This window comes from Natator depressus, chromosome 5, assembly GCF_965152275.1.
Source record: "Natator depressus isolate rNatDep1 chromosome 5, rNatDep2.hap1, whole genome shotgun sequence".
Taxonomy (NCBI): domain Eukaryota; kingdom Metazoa; phylum Chordata; order Testudines; family Cheloniidae; genus Natator; species Natator depressus.
The window spans coordinates 127851163-127869339 of record NC_134238.1 but is presented as its reverse complement, the minus strand read 5'-3'; the positions used below and the strand labels follow the sequence as shown (position 1 = coordinate 127869339).

The 18177-nt window shown below is 44.5% G+C and overlaps 1 protein-coding gene across 1 annotated transcript in view; it reads right to left on the bottom strand.

The window, feature by feature from the left end:
- The window catches only part of DNAH6 (dynein axonemal heavy chain 6), a 265685-nt gene that overhangs the window by 187294 nt on the left and 60214 nt on the right, over positions 1 to 18177 (bottom strand). Inside the window, exons 35-40 of the mRNA XM_074953620.1 lie at positions 15619 to 15738; positions 14895 to 15077; positions 14095 to 14238; positions 8274 to 8495; positions 5635 to 5782; positions 2454 to 2611 (exon numbers count right to left, since the gene is read on the bottom strand). Of these exons, the coding sequence (XP_074809721.1) occupies positions 2454 to 2611; positions 5635 to 5782; positions 8274 to 8495; positions 14095 to 14238; positions 14895 to 15077; positions 15619 to 15738 (975 nt within the window). The remainder of the gene's footprint in view (positions 1 to 2453; positions 2612 to 5634; positions 5783 to 8273; positions 8496 to 14094; positions 14239 to 14894; positions 15078 to 15618; positions 15739 to 18177) is intronic.

Sequence of the window (18177 nt, the reverse complement as noted above, 5' to 3'; positions counted from 1 at the left end):
CCCGCCCCTTCTCTGAGTCCCCACCCCTGACTCACTCCATCCCCCTCTCCCTCAGTCACTCGCTGTCCCCATCCTCATTCACTTGCTCATTTTCACCAGGCTGGTTCAGGGGGAGGAGGTTAGAGTAGGAGTGGGGTGGGGAGGAGGGCTCCGGCTGTGGGTGTGGGGCCAGATATGAGGAGTTCAGGGTGAAGGAGGGGGCTCCGGGCTGAGGCAGTGGGTGGGATGCGGGGAGGGGGTGTGTGTTTGTGGGCTCTGGGGTGGGGCGGGGATGAGGGGTTTGTGGTGCAGGAGGGGGCTCCAGGCTGGGAAGTGGAGCTGAAGTGTTTGGAGTCTGGGAGGGGGCTCCAGGCTGAGGCAGGGGGTTGGGGTGTGGAAGGGGATATGGGCTCCAGGCTGGGGATGTGGGTTCCACGGTGGAGCCAGAAATGAGGAGTTCAGGGTGTGGGAGGGGGCTCTGGGCTGGGGCAGGGGGTTGAGGTGCAGGGGGGGTGAGGGCTCTGGCTGGGGGTGCAGGCTCTGGTGTGGGACTGGGGATGATGGATTTGGGGTGCAGGAGGGGGCTCTGGGCTGAGACCAAGGGGTTCGGAGGGCAGGAAGGGGATCAGGGCTGGGGAAAGGGGCTGGGGCATGGGGTGGTGAGGGCTCAGGCTGGAGGTGTGGACTCTGGGGTGGGGCTGGGGATGAGGCGTTTGGGATGTGGGAGGGGGCTCCAGGCTGGGACTAAGGGGGTATCAGGGCTGGGGCATGGGGTGGTGAGGGCTCAGGCTGGAGGTGTGGACTCTGGGGTGGGGCTGGGGATGAGGGGTTTGGGATGTGGGAGGGGGCTCCAGGCTGGGACTAAGGGGGTATCAGGGCTGGGGCAAGGGGATGGGCCGTGGGAGGGGGTTGGGGTGCAGGCTCCTGGCAGCACTTACCTCAGGCAGCTCACGGAAGCAGCAGCATGTCCCCCCTCCAGCTCCTATGTGGAGGCACGGCCAGGCAGCTCTGCACACTGCCCTGTCCACAGGCACCATCTCCACAGCTCCCATTGGCCACAGTTCCCGACCAATGGAAGCTGCGGAGCTGGTGCTTGGGCAGCACATGGAGCTCCCTGGCTGCCCCTATGCCTCGGAGTCGGAGGTGGGACATGTCACTGCTTCCGAGAGCCACAAGGAGCCTGCCTTAGCCCCGCTGCCCTGCCAACCAGACTTTTAACGGCAGTGCTGACCGGAGACACCAGGGTCCCTTTTTGACCAGGCGTTCTGGTTGAAAACTGGACACCTGGGAACTCTATTCAACATGGGGAGGGGCCTTGTGGCTAAATACCATAGTTTACCCCTATATAGTATGTATATCTACCACATTACTACAGCTTAAACTTGAAATCCTTTGGTGGGAGCTACACATTGTGAGAAGAAAGGAAATTTCTTTCTGAATGATAGTAAGAGGTTGCCCAATTTCAAAATCACTCTGTGCAACCTAACCTTCTGCTGCTATCCTATGAACAATACAGATGTTGGGTGCTGGGACTGGGACATCTGAAGAAATTCAGCCAGTCATCAAACTGTACACTTGACTTCAGTCTATATACTGGTCAAAAATGGTATAAAAGTCTTGGCTGATTTTTCTTAACAGTCCAATCTTTGCTCTGAAATGCTTTGATAATCTGCACAAACACTGGGTTTCAAATGACAACTCAGTTACTAAACTAAGAGTAGAACTCTAGAAGTGGGTAGCTGCCTCTTCATCTTTTGAAAACAGTGTTTGAAACAAAAAGTTAAAACAACATCTGTTTTAACACTTCTTTTTGACAATCCCTTCTTCAGTTTATTTGGAGTTTAGGCATATCAAAAGACTTAGCCACAATTGCAAAAACAACCCTAAGTCCAACCGTCAACTTCTGGCAGCTGAGGAATGGAATTCTCTCTCATCAAATTCTTGGCTTGTGGCTGAAGGCAGAGGAATGTATGCTATATTGCAAGGGAGGAAAGAAGAAAGACTTACTGGCTAGTATCAGAGTCATTATTCAGAGAGAGGGACTAAATCCAGAAACTGACATCTACGCCAACACCTTCAAGGGCTGTTAGAAGAAAATCTCAGACCCTCATTCCCTGGACTGAAAGAAGCTTGAAAGCTACAGGAACAGCACATACTTCACACTGTTCTCATGTTATTGCCTCAAGGAGCAGCGATAATGGGCTTCAGAGGGAAATGTGTCCTCCTTGGACAGAAGGGGTGTCAGTGCTAAACAGGGCTAAAGGGTAGGCAGTGCAGAGGGATGAAAATGGAAGTATTCTGGAGGATCTCACACAAAGCTCAAAACTTTGGAGTATGAATACAAAGGTACATTTAAAAAATCCAAGTGATGTTTAGAAGCAATGCAGAGTTAGAGCATATTAACCGTACACAAAGAATACAATTAACTTTATCAAATTCACAGGATAGTTAGATAATCTAAAAGCTGGGATGACCTGTATTTCTTTCCAAAATAGTTTCTCTCTGTCATAGAATCCTCCAAAATCTTGGTACTGCCGAAGTAGCTCAATCGGAGGCTGAGAACCATACCGATCCAATTTAGGCATGTTTAGATCATCCACAAACAAAACAACTCTTTTTTTTCCTGGTGCTCCTAAGAAATAAAAATATAAAAGGCAGACAAATCAGTGCTGGTAATTTCCATTTATGAAATAAAAATTCCAGGTACAAAAAATAAAGCCTTAGGCTATTTACACTGAGCCCTGGTCTACACTACAAATTTATGGCAGTGTCACTACGTCACTCACACCCCTGACTTAGTTATACTGATCTATGTGTATACTGACCTATGCGTGGTGTAGACAGGGCTATGTTGCCGGGAGGGCTTCTCCCCTCGACACAGCCACCGCCTCTCTGAGGTGGAATACCTTCGCCAATGAGAGAAGCTCTCCCCTTGACATAGGTTGAGTCTTCAGTAAGTGCTATGGCAGCTGTAGCAGCCACAACTTCAAAGTGCCGACTCCACAGCCACTTTTAGAGCACTAGCTTGAGCCCCATCAGCCCAAGTCTGTCGATCCGGGCTGGGAGGCTTGCTCCAAAATGCTGAGAAGACATTATGGAGGTGCCTTAGCAGCTCCACAGTTAAGGTTGCATTGAGTTTCCCACTTAAATTGTTTTGTGAATTCAAATTCTGTGAAACTGTGCACAGAAATCATTCTTAAACATGGTCTATTTCAAGAAGAACACATTTTCATATTTCTAGGTACTTGTCACACTCTTTAGAGCCTTCTTTGTACAACTTTGCAAGACATTAAATCACTCCTGTTGGTAATTTTTCCAGAGACCTTAATGGTTTTTGGGGATCCCTAATGTAGCAATATCAAAAATACCAAATTTCGAACAGGACTTCAGCCTACAAAAAAGCCCAACATGGTAATTTATTGGGAAAACTCAAAATACAGTTATCAGGCTTCTTCATCACAAACCTGTTTAATATTTTGCCATGAAGACCAATGAAGCATTGCATCTTCATGGAGGACTTATTTTCCCACACATTGCCTCCACAGCTCACTGCCGTGTTTTCTCTGGTTCCAAGGCTTCATCCCTTGGTAGCTCCTCACCCTAGATGCCACTGTGCCATCCATGCCCCACGGACTGTCTTGAACATGAAAACATTCCACACTGGAAGTCCCAGGCTGACATACCAACTTAGATCCATTAGACCAGGTCTACAGTCTGGTGATCCACAGGAAACTGGCAGATAGAGAATCTGCCTTTGTAGTGGAGCTACAAGCTCTGCTTCTGAGACAGCATTGGCTGCATGACTCCCACCCTCCTTGTCTACTGCCACCATGTCTTAACCCATATTACACATAAATGAACATCATGGGGGTAGGGAAAGGGAGAGAGCTACCGAGAAAGTTGCTTGAAAAGTAGAACCTGCAGCTCCACTAGGGAGCCAGCTCATCTCTCTGAAAAACCTTTTGCAGTTTGCCGGCGGGAATCTATCAGACAGACATTCCAACAGCCAAGGATTATCATTACAATTTAGTCACAGAGGTCACAGCAGTCATGGATTCTGTGACTTTACTGGACCTCCCTATCTTCTTTGGCTGTCAGGGATTGAAGACAGGGCTGGAGGCAGCACTGTGCACCCCTGCCCTGCAATTGGGGCTGGAACCAGGACCCTGCAGCCCCTGCCCCGTGGCCTGGACTGCAACAGGAGCCATGCGCCCCCCTCGCAACTTCCCAGGGCCTTGCACAGTCTTCCCCACCGGCTGTGGCCATGGCTGCACACCCCTGTCCTGCAGCTGTGGCCAGCTCCAGAGTGGGGGCTGCGCCCCCCCCCCTTCAAGCCTCAGTTCTGCAGCTTCCACCAGGGGCTGCAGCAGGGGCTGTGCATCCTCCTCGCGGCTTCCCAGAACCATACACCCCCCTCCCCCCGCTGCAGCTGGGGCTTGGAGGGGGCTGCAGCTGGGGCTGCACACCCCTGTCCTGCAGCTGAGGTCAGCTCCAGAGTGGGGGATGTGCACCTCCAATGGCTCTGCCCCACGCTGAGGCCGCTGGAACCAGGGCTGTGCCCCCTGCTATGGCAGGGGGATCAGCCTGTCAGTCTGTCCCTGTCCCCCCATGGGATTCTATTCCTCCCCTCTACCTAGCGCTGTCCCCTGGTTATTTTTAGTAAAGTCACACACAGGTCATGGGCTCCATGAATTTTTGTTTATTGCAGGGAGGCTGGTGTGCAGGGCAAGGGGGTTCAGGAGAAGGCCTGGGGATTGGGGCTCCTAGTTGACTCCCCAGCCTCTTCTGCACACTCACCCCTACTTCTCTATCTAGATCTGTTCCATGGCTCCCAATGTCCTGCCCAGCTCCCTAGTTCCATGGCCTCCTTCCATCCCCTACTCCTCTAACTCTATTCTACACTGAAATAATTTTAATATTCATGTATTTTAGTTAAGTTTAAGAATCCACAATGTACACATCATATTTCCCATAATCACACTCAAACACACAACCTGATATCTGACCACATACTTTTTCACGTTCATGTACAAATAATACATTGCAGATTTGGCACTAAACATATGTATCTTAATCTATCTGAAGTCAGAGTTCAGGTTGTGCATTTGAGTATAATTACAAAGAAGGGGGTGTTTGCACTGTGGGTGGTTACATCTTAAAACTGAAAGGGAATTTGCTGTGGAGTGGAAGAGTCTATAATTGTGTTTAGTTATTGTGAATTGAGGTTGGAAAAGGTGTGAACTGAGGTGGGTGTGGATGTTGATTTCTTTTACTTTTAGTAATTTTGTTGTAAGAAATATACTTGAGCAAACTTAACTCTAAGATAAGGATGTTTTTAGTGTGGAAAATGTAAATATATCATTCAAGAATCCCCTTGTAAATCATTGTATATGACAACTTTTCACACTACTCAATATTATAATAACTGTTAACAGATTTTAAAGCTTTTGTACTTCAATACTGCCCTCAAGTGTAAAACTGCAAGAACTACATCATTTAATAGAAATGAAGCTTCACTTCTTGTATTCCAATTTAACAATAAATTTTCCTGGAAGTTAGCCCTCAGAAACATCATACTTTGAACTAAAATACAGACACACATTTTTATACTACTGCAATTAAGATAAGCAAATAGATAAAATTAAAAATCATTACCTAAAATATTTTTTCTTTTCTTTTCTAATTTGGATTCGATAATCTCTTGTGTCCTAGCAGATGATGTCTGGGCAGAGAAGTTTAGGTAAACAGGAACATAGCCTGCTTCTTCTTGTATTCGGTTTAGCAATCCCCTTGCAACTACCGACTTTAATTACAAAAAAAGTAAGTAATAATAACTGCATTATACACAAAGTTGCACACACACACACACACACACACACCCTCTCTTTATTGTTCTATTATGCAATCACTTTGGTAAATTGCACAGTCCTACAACAAATAATATAATGAAATTAATCAAATGAGTAGAACAGTGGACCAGATCTTACTTCCCCTCTCAGCCTCTCCCCTGATGATCCTCTCTAGCTCCATAGGAGCAGAGTGAGTACCCCTGAAATCTGTCCTCCAGCTATAGGAGTACAGGAGCCATTGCTGTTTCCTACACTGTTTCCTGGCTGTTGTTTAGGAACAAAGGAATCACCATACTAGATCGAACCAGGCTCCATCATCCATCTAATTTAGTATCCCATCTCTGACGGTGTTCAGTACTAGCTGCTTCAGAGAAAGTATGTGCTGCAGTATGCAGTTACAGGATAACTTGCCTGCAGTTTTATTTTTATTAGTTTCCATTTTCCATTCTTGTGGATCCTAACATCGTGTTTGCTTTTCTGACTGCTACTGCACACTGAGCAGAGCTCTTCATTGAGCTGTATGCAATGATGCCAAGGCCCCTAACCTAAACTGTTTGTTAATTTAGAAGTCCACAAGGTTAATTTAGAAGCCCACAAGGTAGTTCAAATTATTCCCTCCACTGAGCACTACTTTGCATTTGTCAACACTGAATTTCATCTGCCATCATGTCGCCTATTCACTGAGCTGGGTCAGGTCCCATGAAGTTCCTTAGTCTTCTCTAGTTCTGACTAATCTAAATAATTCTGCATCATCTGCAAAGTAGGACACCTAACTTGTCACCAGGTATTAAACAACACAGGACCTAATATGGAACCTTGAAGCACCCTGATGTTAACCCTTTACTATAACAAAAATTGCCCATTTATTTCCACTCTTTGGTTTCTGTCTCTTAGCAAGTTTCTGACATGACAATACTTTGACTCTTAAACCTTATTTTCTTTAGCAGCTTCTTTTGTGGGACTTACTTTGTCAAAGACCAAATAAATTATGTCAATTAGTTCTCCTTTATCCACTGTTTTTTGGCACTTTTGGAGAATTCTAGCAGATCAGTGAGGCTCAATTTTCCTTTGCAGAAGCCTTGCTGTTTAGACACTATCGTATTATGATTTCCTAAATATGTCATAATTCTGTTTGTAATTGTTGTTTTAAACAATGTACCAGATATAAAAGTAAAGGTTACTGGTCTGCAGTTCCTTGGATCATCCCAAACACCTTTTAAAAAATATAGATACAACATTCGCTACCCTCCAATCATCCAGCACAGCAGCAGATTTTAATGGGACATTTCATATTTTAGCCAGCTGCTCAGCCAGTTTTTTCTTAAATTCCTTCAGAACTCTTGGCTTAAAACCACTTGGACCAGGTGACTTTTTGCTTTTTAATTTATCTGTTTGTTCCAGCCCCTTTTCTTTAGATGTCTTAATCTTTAATAGCGCATTGTCAGTGTTACCAGAAAAGAGTAGTTCTGGGATTGGCATCTCCCCAACATCTTCTGTGGTGAACACTGATAGTAAAGCAATCGTTTAGCTTCTGCATCTTAGGAATCCACCCACCAACCCGCTGCCCAATCACCTCTCCTTTCCCCTTCCCTCAGGAATCCCCAAACCTGTATCCCAGTTGCCCCTTTCCCTCAGAAGTTCCCCTGCCCACATCCCAAATGCACTCCCCTAACAGCCCTGTCTTAATTAATACTAAATGTAATTCCTTTGATTGGCTGAGTGAAGGTAGGCCCTTCACTCAACTTGGTGCCCTTTCTCTGTCTCTCCGTAATGCCACAACTTTTGAAAACCACATCAGATCAATTTTAAAACTTCAGGGAATATTCTAGGCATCAACAGGCAAGACCCTACTGATTTTGGTGAAAAGCCTGATTTCCACTAAAATCACCATTTGGCCCATCAGGATACAGGGCTCAGGCAGTGACCTCAGAGAGGCCTGTAGAATGGGAGCAGAGTCACTCTGGACAGGGATGCAGGTAGTGATCTTACAGAGGCCTGTGGGAAAGGAGCAGTGTCACTCTGGATACAGGGGTGAGGCAGTGACCTCAAGGTTAGGGTGAGAGTGAGGGCAGATTCCTCTCCCCACTCTGGTCACCCCACCCTCACCACCCAGCTGGACCTCTTTCTCCTGCTCCTCTCAGGCTCTCTCCAACCGGACCTCTTGCACCCCACCCCCACTCTGGTCAGACCCCTACTGATTTGGAAGATAATCTGACAATCTGAAAACTGGAAAAGTTTGATTTAAGTGGACATCAAAATTTTCCAGTTTTCATCCAGATCAGTGGACTCTGACCAGAGTTGGGGGTGGGGGGAGGGAGTTGAGGGATCCAGCTGTAGTGGGGGTGAGGGTCTGGCAGGGTGTACAGGTCAGCCTACATAAGCAACCAAGTGTGTGACCCTCCAGTGTTAATCAAGTGACCCTATTGCTATCCAAAGGATTCTTACCTTGCCGACCCCAGTAATTCCTGTGAGCAATACGGAATGTCTGACGGCTAACAACTTTTCCATTAAGTAGCCATAACGCACAGTGTCTGTGGTTGGAACAAGCATTTCAAAAAATGGCACTTGTCTGCTGTACTTGAAAGTAGGTATAATCCTCTCCCAGAGATCCAGTCGTCTACTATCAAAATCCATGTAAACACTCCACAGATCTCCAGAGGTTGGAAGCTAGAAGGACAAAATAATCCTAAACAGTACTTCATAATAATAATAAAAATATTATATCTTAAAATTCAAACGCCTTTACATCTCTGCATTCTCCAGTGACATGTAGTAAACCAGTAACTGAATTTCCAACTTTTCCATGCTGTTCTTTATTCGGTTATTGCCCAGACTGATTGCAGAATCTTACATTTAAATATTTTGGTGATTCTTTATCACGAATAGCATGCAGGCACCATGCTCATCTGGTTCCATACAAAAATGGCACCAAATTGAAGAGTATTTGATTGATCGAATGACTCTAAGTATTAAAGGTTTCAGAGTAGCAACCGTGTTAGTCTGTATCCGCAAAAAGAAAAGGAGTACTTGTGGCACCTTAGAGACTAACAAATTTATCTGAGCATAAGCTTTCGTGAGCTACAGCTCATTTCATCGGGTGCATTCAGTGGAAAATACAGGAGGGAGATTTATATACACAGAGAACATGAAACAATGGGTGTTACCATACTGTAATGAGAGTGATCAGGTAAGGTGAGCTATTACCAGCAGGAGAGCAGGGGGGAAAAAGCCTTTTGTAGTGATAATCAATGTGGGCCATTTCCAGCAGTTGACAAGAACGTGTGAGGAACAGCTTGAGGGTTGGGGGGTGGAATGAACATGGGGAAATAGTTTTACTTTGTGTAATGACCCATCCACTCCCAGTCTTTATTCAAGCCTAAATTAATTGTATCCAGTTTGCAAATTAATTCCAATTCAGCAATCTCTCGTTGGAGTCTGTTTTTGAAGTTTTTTTGTTGAAGGATTGCCACTTTTAGGTCTGTAATTGAGTGAGCAAAGAGATTGAAGTGTTCTCCGACTGGTTTTTGAATGTTATAATTCTTGACGTCTGATTTGTGTCCATATATTCTTTTACGTAGAGACCGTCCAGTTTGGCCAATGTACATGGCAGAGGGGCATTGCTGGCACATGATGGCATATATCACATTGGTAGATGTGCAAGTGAACGAGCCTCTGATAGTGTGGCTGATGTGATTAGGCCCTATGGTGGCGTCCCCTGAATAGATATGTGGACACAGTTGACAACAGGCTTTGTGGCCCCTTGTGGCATGTAGTAGTTTAGATGGTTTAGTGTCCTTTTTCTTAGGTAGCGAAGCAAAGTGTGTGTGTTTAAATGGCTTGTCTAGTTTTTGTAAAGTCCAGCCATGAGGAAGTTTGTGTGGAAGGTAGGTTTTTTATGAGAAACTCCCTGAAAAAGCACAAGAACAAATCCGCACAGACAAAGCCCCGGAATCCCGACCAGGGGTATTCTATCTGCTACTCAAGATCCATAAACCTGGAAATCCTGGACACCCCATCATCTCAGGCATTGGCACCCTGACAGCAGGATTGTCTGGCTATGTAGACTCCCTCCTCAGGCCCTACGCTACCAGCACTCCCAGCTATCTTCGAGACACCACTGTCTTCCTGAGGAAACTACAATCCATCGGTGATCTTCCTGAAAACACCATCCTAGCCACTCTGGATGTAGAAGCCCTCTACACCAACATTCCACACAAAGATGGACTACAAGCCGTCAAGAACACTATCCCCGATAATGTCACGGCAAACCTGGTGGCTGAACTTTGTGACTTTGTCCTTACCCATAACTATTTCACAGCTGGGGACAATGTATACCTACAAATCAGCGGCACTGCTATGGGTACCCGCATGGCCCCATAGTATGCCAACATTTTTATGGCTGACTTAGAACAACGCTTCCTCAGCTCTCGCCCCTAATGCCTCTACTTTACTTGCGCTACATTGATGACATCTTCATCATCTGGACCCATGGAAAAGAAGCCCTAGAGGAATTCCACCATGATTTCAACAATTTCCATCCCACCATCAACCTCAGCCTGGTCCAGTCCACACAAAAGATCCACTTCCTGGACAATACAGTGCTAGTAAGCGATGGTCACATAAACACCACCCTATACCGGAAACCTACCGACCGCTATGCCTACCTACATGCCTCCAGCTTTCATCCAGACCACACCACACGATCCATTGTCTACAGCCAAGCTCTACGATACAACCGCATTTGCTCCAACCCCTCAGACAGAGACAAACACCTAAAAGATCTCTATCAAGCATTCTTACAACTACAATACCCACCTGCTGAAGTGAAGAAATTGATTGACAGAGCCAGAAGAGTCCCCAGAAGTCACCTACTACAGGACAGGCCCAACAAAGAAAATAACAGAACGCCACTAGCCATCACCTTCAGACCCCAACTAAAACCTCTCCAACGCATCATCAAGGATCTACAACCTATCCTGAAGGATGACCCATCACTGTTACAGATCTTGGGAGACAGGCCAGTCCTTGCTTACAGACAGCCCCCAACCTGAAGCAAATACACACCAGCAAGCACACACCACACAACAGAACCACTAACCCAGGAACCTATCCTTGCAACAAAGCCCGTTGCTAGCTGTGTCCACACATCTATTCAGGGGACACTATCATAGGGCCTAATCACATGAGCCACACTATCAGAGGCTCGTTCACCTACGCATCTACCAATGTGATGTATGCCATCATGTGCCAGCAATGAATCCCCTGAACACCCATTGTTTCATGTTCTCTGTGTATATAAATCTCCCTACTGTATTTTCCACTGAATGCATCCGATGAAGTGAGCTGTAGCTCACGAAAGCTTATGTTCAAATAAATTTGTTAGTCTCTAAGGTGCCACAAGTCCTCCTTTTCTTTTTTCTAAGTATTAAAGGCAGCGTTGCTTGCTGGATCGCTGGCATTGAGGACTGCCCCACCTTTGTGAAGATATCTGCGGAGGAGTGTCAGCTGATGGGGGTGCTGCAGAGAGGCCAGCAAACCACCCACACTCTGAACCCCTTCCTTCAGCAGAGTAAAGCTCCATGAACTGGTATCAATCTGGCAAAGCTCCTCTTCTGTGGCTCCTGAGAAGATCTCCTTATAGCTGAAGCACCATCTCACCATCTGCTTGGCCTGCTTCCCCAGCTCCACAATTTGGGGTAGTGCTGAAACACAGGCAAGGAGCCAGCCCAGTGGGCCCATTCCCAGAAAAATCCTGTGTTTTGTTTGTTTTCAAATGTCCTCCATGGACAGAATGAGAAGGGAACTGCTCAACAATGACCCCAAAGTGGCTTCGAAATTATTTGGAAAGGGATTGCTTGGGGGATGGCCAAACCCTGGAGACTTAATGGAGAAGTCTATGGGCATGTCAACATAGAGACATTCAGAAAAGTTAAGGCGAATCAACTAAAGCTGTGGAGTCAATGCATATAAGTTAAAACATGTTAACTCCTCTCCCTGTATGGTTGCTCTCATTCAGAAGCAAAATGGCCTTAGTTGGGAGAATTAAGTTAGAGTGAACTAAACCACTTTACTCCTGAACGAGAGCCTCCACGTGGAGGTTAACACACTTGAATTTATGCACATTCACTTCACATCTTTAGTTGATTCGCCTTAACTTTCCTTAATATCCCCAGACAGACAAGCCCTAAATTGCTTCCTGCATATCCTGGAGAAGAGGTACAACCCCAAGTGTCTTGGATTAGGGGAGAGATAAGGATCCAGAAAAATACACTGTATATCATGGATGTCACCACTTCTAGGTTGGAAGGGGGCAGCTGTCTAACAAAACAGAAACAAGAAAAATGAAGCTGCAGGAGGAATTTAGGACATTACGATTAATGATTCTCCATTGCCATGCACCTTGGGCTCCATTCACAAAAGAACTTAGGCACCTAGCTGCCACTTTAAGTGCCTAAATGCCAGAATCAGGCCTGAGTGGGATTCACAAAGCCCCTGCTCAGCTGCCCCTGAACCCTCCAGAACCTAAATTTTTGCAGTAAAAGTTCCCTAGGCACCTATGTTTCTGTATCTGTGGTCGCTCCGTCTCAAAAAAGATATACTGGAATTGGAAAAGGTTCAGAAAAGGGCAACAAAAATTATTAGGGGTATGGAACGGCTTCTGTATGAGGAGACATTAATAAGATTGGGACTTTTCAGCTTGGAAAAGAGATGACCAAGGGGGGATATGATAGAGGTCTATAAAATCATGACTGGTGTGGAGAAAGTAAATAAGGAAGGGTTATTTACTCCTTCTCAAAACACAAGAACTAGGGGTCACAAAATGAAATTAATAGGCAGCAGGTTTAAAAAAAACAAAAGGAAGTATTTCTTCACACAACACACAGTCAACCGGTGGAACTCTTTGCCAGAGGATGTTGTGAAGGCCAAGAGTATAAGAGGGTTCAAAGAAGAACTAGATAAGTTCATGGAAGATAGGTCCATCAATGGCTATTAGCCAGGATGGGCAGGGATGGTATCCCTAGCCTCTGTTTGTCAGAAGCTGGGAATGGGCGACAGGGGATGGATCACTTGATGATAACCTGTTCTGTTCATTCCCTCTGGGGCACCTGGCATTGTCCACTGTTCGACGACATGATACTGGGCTCGATGAACCATTGGTCTGACCCAGTATGGCCGTTCTTATGAGCATATGCACTGCAACCCCATGCCAGGTGTCCAGACACCTAAGTCCCCAGAGCAAGAAACAGGGCAAGATAGGTGTTCCTCTGCCTAATTTGTCTGCATGGCCCAATCCAGTAAGTGTGCTCAGACCTCGCCTACCAGATCAGGCTCCTATCAGGAAGCATACACAAGGCAGGGGGGTTGGGAGTGGGGAGGAGGATGACCTCCCATATAACCTTTAGCCCAGAGGTTAGGGTACTCACCTGGAATGTGGGAGACCCCATTCTGCCTGAAGGGAGAAGGGATTTGAACGGGGCTCTGCCAACTTTCAGGTGAGTACCCTAGCTACTGACCTATTGGGTACTCTGAGGTGGGGCTCCCTCAGTCTCTCTTGTTCAAGCTGCTCCACTGTGGAAAAACAATGAAAGAATCCTCCCCCTCCTTTTCTCCCTCACCACCAGCTTCTTGCAAAAACCATAGAGGCCCTCACCCCAAGAGAGTTGGCAGCCAAGAATCCCCAACAAAGGGAGGCACCTCCCTGCAGCATGGACATAAGCACCTATCTCCGAGAAAGTGGCGGGGCTTAGCACACACCTCTCAGCTTGGCCTCTTCAATTGGCTGGTTTAGGCAAGGAGCCGCCTAGCTTGCTGGCTTTAGTGAATCCCCTGGAGAGGCACCTCTCTCTTCCCATTCATTGTATAGGGAGCCTAGGTGCCGAACTCAGGCTTTGTGAATCCCAGTTACCAGGGTGACAGCCAACATCACCACTCCTACATTTCTTTGTCAATCTAGCCCCTCCTGTCATGATTTACACCTGTATAGTGTGAGTGCAAAGCAGGTGTGAAATGCTACCTTTCTAATTTGGTAGCACTTTGTCCTCACTTTGCATCAGTGTAAATGACTACACAAAGTACAAAGCAATGAAGAATCAGGCCCTGGGTCTTTAAAAAAAAAGTACCACAGCATCTTTAATGACCACAAATGGTTAGGACTTAGGTTTAAGAAGGAAAAATCCTTTCTGCTACCTCTGCTTGTTACATTATCCCCCTACCTCCCTATGTATAGAAGCTACTGTAAATGCCGTGTGTCAACTTGTTTCTTTACCTTGGCTTCAGGATTGTCCTCAAACTGTTGTCTCACAAATGTATCAAAAACATCCCAGTAGTTTTCCATTAAATTTCCACCCAGTGACCATAAATAGCAGAAAACAAAAGTCTGGCAGACTATGGTTTTTAATTTTGATTGGTCCTATAAAGAAGAAAGATAGTTCATACATTGTGTACATTACTTTTCATTACATCAGTGTCTTAAAAAAAGCCCTGCAGTCATGAAAGCTGAATTAGTATTCAGTACTAACAATACTCATGGAGACTAAGCTCTGCATGTTCTCAATCCAATTCATTTAAAAATGAAAATGAAAAATGTTCAACTTATGAGCCCACCTGGTCATTCTGAATAACACACTTCACAAGTCTACAAACTGAGCTCCGTGCAGCTGAGGTAGGAGACCAGCAGGCTCGGGGAAGGGGGTACAAGGGGCTAGGGCCACAGGGAGGGAGGTATTTTGATAGTATTTTATTTTAAAATGCACTTTTAAATGCAAATTCCAATTTACTCAAGTTAAAATTAGTTTTCAACATTGGTCTAAAAGCTAACATCCCACTAAACAGAAAGATACCAGTGCCCTTCTAAACAAAGAAACAATCATTTCTGAATATCAGTCAGTTCAGATCATTAATAGATTTCATGATTTCAAATCAAACAACACAAGCTACAAAACAAGTTATTGAACATAAAATGTGATTATTCCACATTTAAATTTTATATCAGAATTGTAAGTAAGTAAGTAAGTGTTTTCTGCATATCTTGAGTGTATTATATAGTAGTATGTTAAATGCTTATACCATTTTAAGATCAGGGCCTCCTTTTCCAAACAGCAAAGACTCCAGTAAACAACAAAGCGTAGTAACTTTACTGATGTCCACTTGTGGAATAGCTTGTGAGCACTTTTTATTGACAAACTTTAGACCATCATCAACATAGCGACAAAACAGATCAAACAAATGCTGTTTTGCTTCCTCATTTAACTAAAATGAAAACAATATTTTTATGAATACATTTTCAAAAAATTGTTTTGAACAAAGCACACATCATAATAACAAGCTGTACAGCATCCTTGACATCCAGAATATACTGATAAATTTTGTATACATGCACACTCAACACATTTTTATATATTATAGATATACAAATGAAGGATTATGCTGACAGGCGTGTTCCTGCAACCCTGACTCATGTGAGTAATCCTTCTTCTCATGATTTATTCCACTGAAGACAAATAATGAACTGGAATGTTTCATGAAGTGGAGAAACACTTAGATGCATGTTCTGCATATTTTTATATATTTTGTACATTTAGATTCCTACTTTATTACAGTTAATTATAATTACTGGTTTATTAAAATGTTACTCTTCATAATAATTTTATTTAATTAATTAAAATAAATAAATAAAAGTGTAAATCCTTGATATTTATTAAATATTAAATATCTGTTGCTAACAAGTTCTTTCAGGGGGAGATTTGGAAGTGTTACATCAGTACGTAAAACTAACTTTTCTGACACTTACTTTTGCAAGAGCTGCCATCCAAGTCTGTACATATGGGATCCACTTCAGCTCCTCAGGGTCAATGTATACCATTCCACATCGGCTAACTGTTGCAGGTGAGGCAACCCTCAGATCTTGTACCTGAGGTATATGGATATTGCATGTAAAACATTATACTGTATATTTCAAATGCATGTAACAGAGAAGGTATATTTCCAATTCCCTTCACCCTGAGTTAACTTGTGGACAGGCATTCAAGTACAAACTGCAATCTACCACCTTATTCATTTTTATTCCCCTTAGCTTCTTGATCTCCACCCTCCATATGCAATTTCCTCATTCTGATCAGAAGACAAAAATGCATAACTGGTAAAGGAGTTTCTCTTTTTTTGGCATGCTGATTCATCACCATCCACCAGAGAGTAAATTATGATCATATTCACATAGGGAACAGCTTTACTTAGCAGTTACGCCAAAAACCAAATTAGTTAAGCATCAATAAATAGGTCTGCTAGTGAAGTGGTTTGGAAACCATGGAAAAACTGTGTCAACAATTTAATATAGCAGCTAAATCAGGTTTTTGACATGACAAATCAGGAGAGCGCTCATAACTGCCTTTCAATTTATTCTTTACACAAAAGAGCTTTTCTAGAACAGCTAGAAACGTGAACACCTCACAAATCCTTGGCCACTCTGGAGAGAAAGCTAATGCACAATTTCTTGAATACGTGCAGGTCACTCTTGGCTTGGAGAATTCACTGTTTCCAGAACTTTAGTGGATGTTATTTCTATTTAATCATAGCCGTGAGTTCTTGAACACTTTGATGCTAGGCTCCCAATGCAATACTCATAATTAATAATATGTAGTATTTCCCAGTTACATCTAGCCAGATCATCATGTCAGTGATCATATTCAACAACCAGAATGCATGCATTTTCAACAGTAATGAGGCTTTTCAATTTGATTAACTTTGGTTAGTTGTTTTCATGGCTGTCCGAATAGTTGCAGCAGTATACTTATCATCCAACTAAATACTGATTCCAATGGAGTACAGTAGGGATGAATCTGGCCTAAAATATCTAGACTAGCTAAACGATACCCAAGTGGGATGTAAGAACCAGAGGGTTTAAACATAAAGGAGGGAAAAGAATTGCTTAGAGTGGCACAATGTTGAGGGTAATCAGGTAATGAGGCGAAACTTAATCCTGACAGGATATCAGAAGAAAATTCCAAACAGTGAAATCTGCTAGGAATCTTTCTAGCTCTCTTTTTTTATGATCTATGAATGATGATATTATCTCAGAAAGACAACTCAGTTTCTGGGTAAAAATAAGATTGTGTGATCAGGTGACCAAGAGAGATACAATGAAATAACAAGAGTTACTCAAGTCTAATATTAGCTTCTAGGTAACTACCTGATGGCAAAGACTCCTTGGCTTTGACCCTGAATTGCTAACATGTGAAAGAGAAGTCATTCTGGAGAAATCCCCATTCTCATAGAGACAGACCAGGACAAAAATTACAAACAAACAGATATGGCTAGATTGTCGGGCTCAATGGGTAGTGATCAACGGCTCCATGTCTAGTTGGCAGCCAGTATCAAGCGGAGTGCCCCAGGAGTCGGTGCTGGGGCTGGTTTTGTTCAACATCTTCATTGATGATCTGGTCATGGGATGGATTGCACCCTCAGCAAGTTCACGGATGCCACTAAGCTGGGGGGAGAGGTAGATATGCTGGAGGGTAGGGATAGGGTCCAGAATGACCTAGACAAATTGGAGGATTGGGCAAAAAGAAATCTGATGAGTTTCAACAAGGACAAGTGCAGAGTCCTGCACTTAGGAAGGAAGAATCCCATGCACTGTTACAGGCTAGGGACCGACTGGATAAGCAGCAGTTCTGCAGAAAAGGACCTGGGGATTACAGTGGATGAGAAGCTGGATCTGAGTCAGCAGTGTGCCCTTGTTGCTAAGAAAGCTAATGGCATATTGGACTGCATTAGTAGGAGCATTGCCAGCAGATCGAGGGAAGTGATTATTCCCCTCTATTCGGCACTGGTGAGGCCATATCTGGAGTATTGCGTCCAATTTTGGGGCCCCCCACTACAGAAAGGATGTGGACAAATTGGAGAGAGTCCAGCGGAGGGAAATGAAAATGATTAGGGGCTGGGGCACATGACTTATGGGTAGAGGCTGAGGGAACTGGGCTTGGTTAGTCTGCAGAAGAGAAGAGCGAGGGGGGATTTGATAGCACCCTTCAATTACCTGAAGGGGGGTTCCAAAGAGGCTGGAGCTAGACTGTTCTCAGTAGTGGCAGATGACAGAACAAGGAGCAAGTTGCAGTGGGGGAGGTCTACGTTGGATATTAGGAAAAACTATTTCACTAGGAGGGTGATGAAGCACTGGAATGGCTTCCCGAGGGAGGTGGTGGAATCTCCATCCTTAGAGGTTTTTAAGGCCCGGCTTGACAAAGCCCTGGCTGGGATGATTTAGTTGGTGTTGGTCCTGCTTTGAGCAGGGGGTTGGACTAGATGACCTCCTGAGGTTTCTTCCAACCCTAATATTCTATGATTCTATGATAAA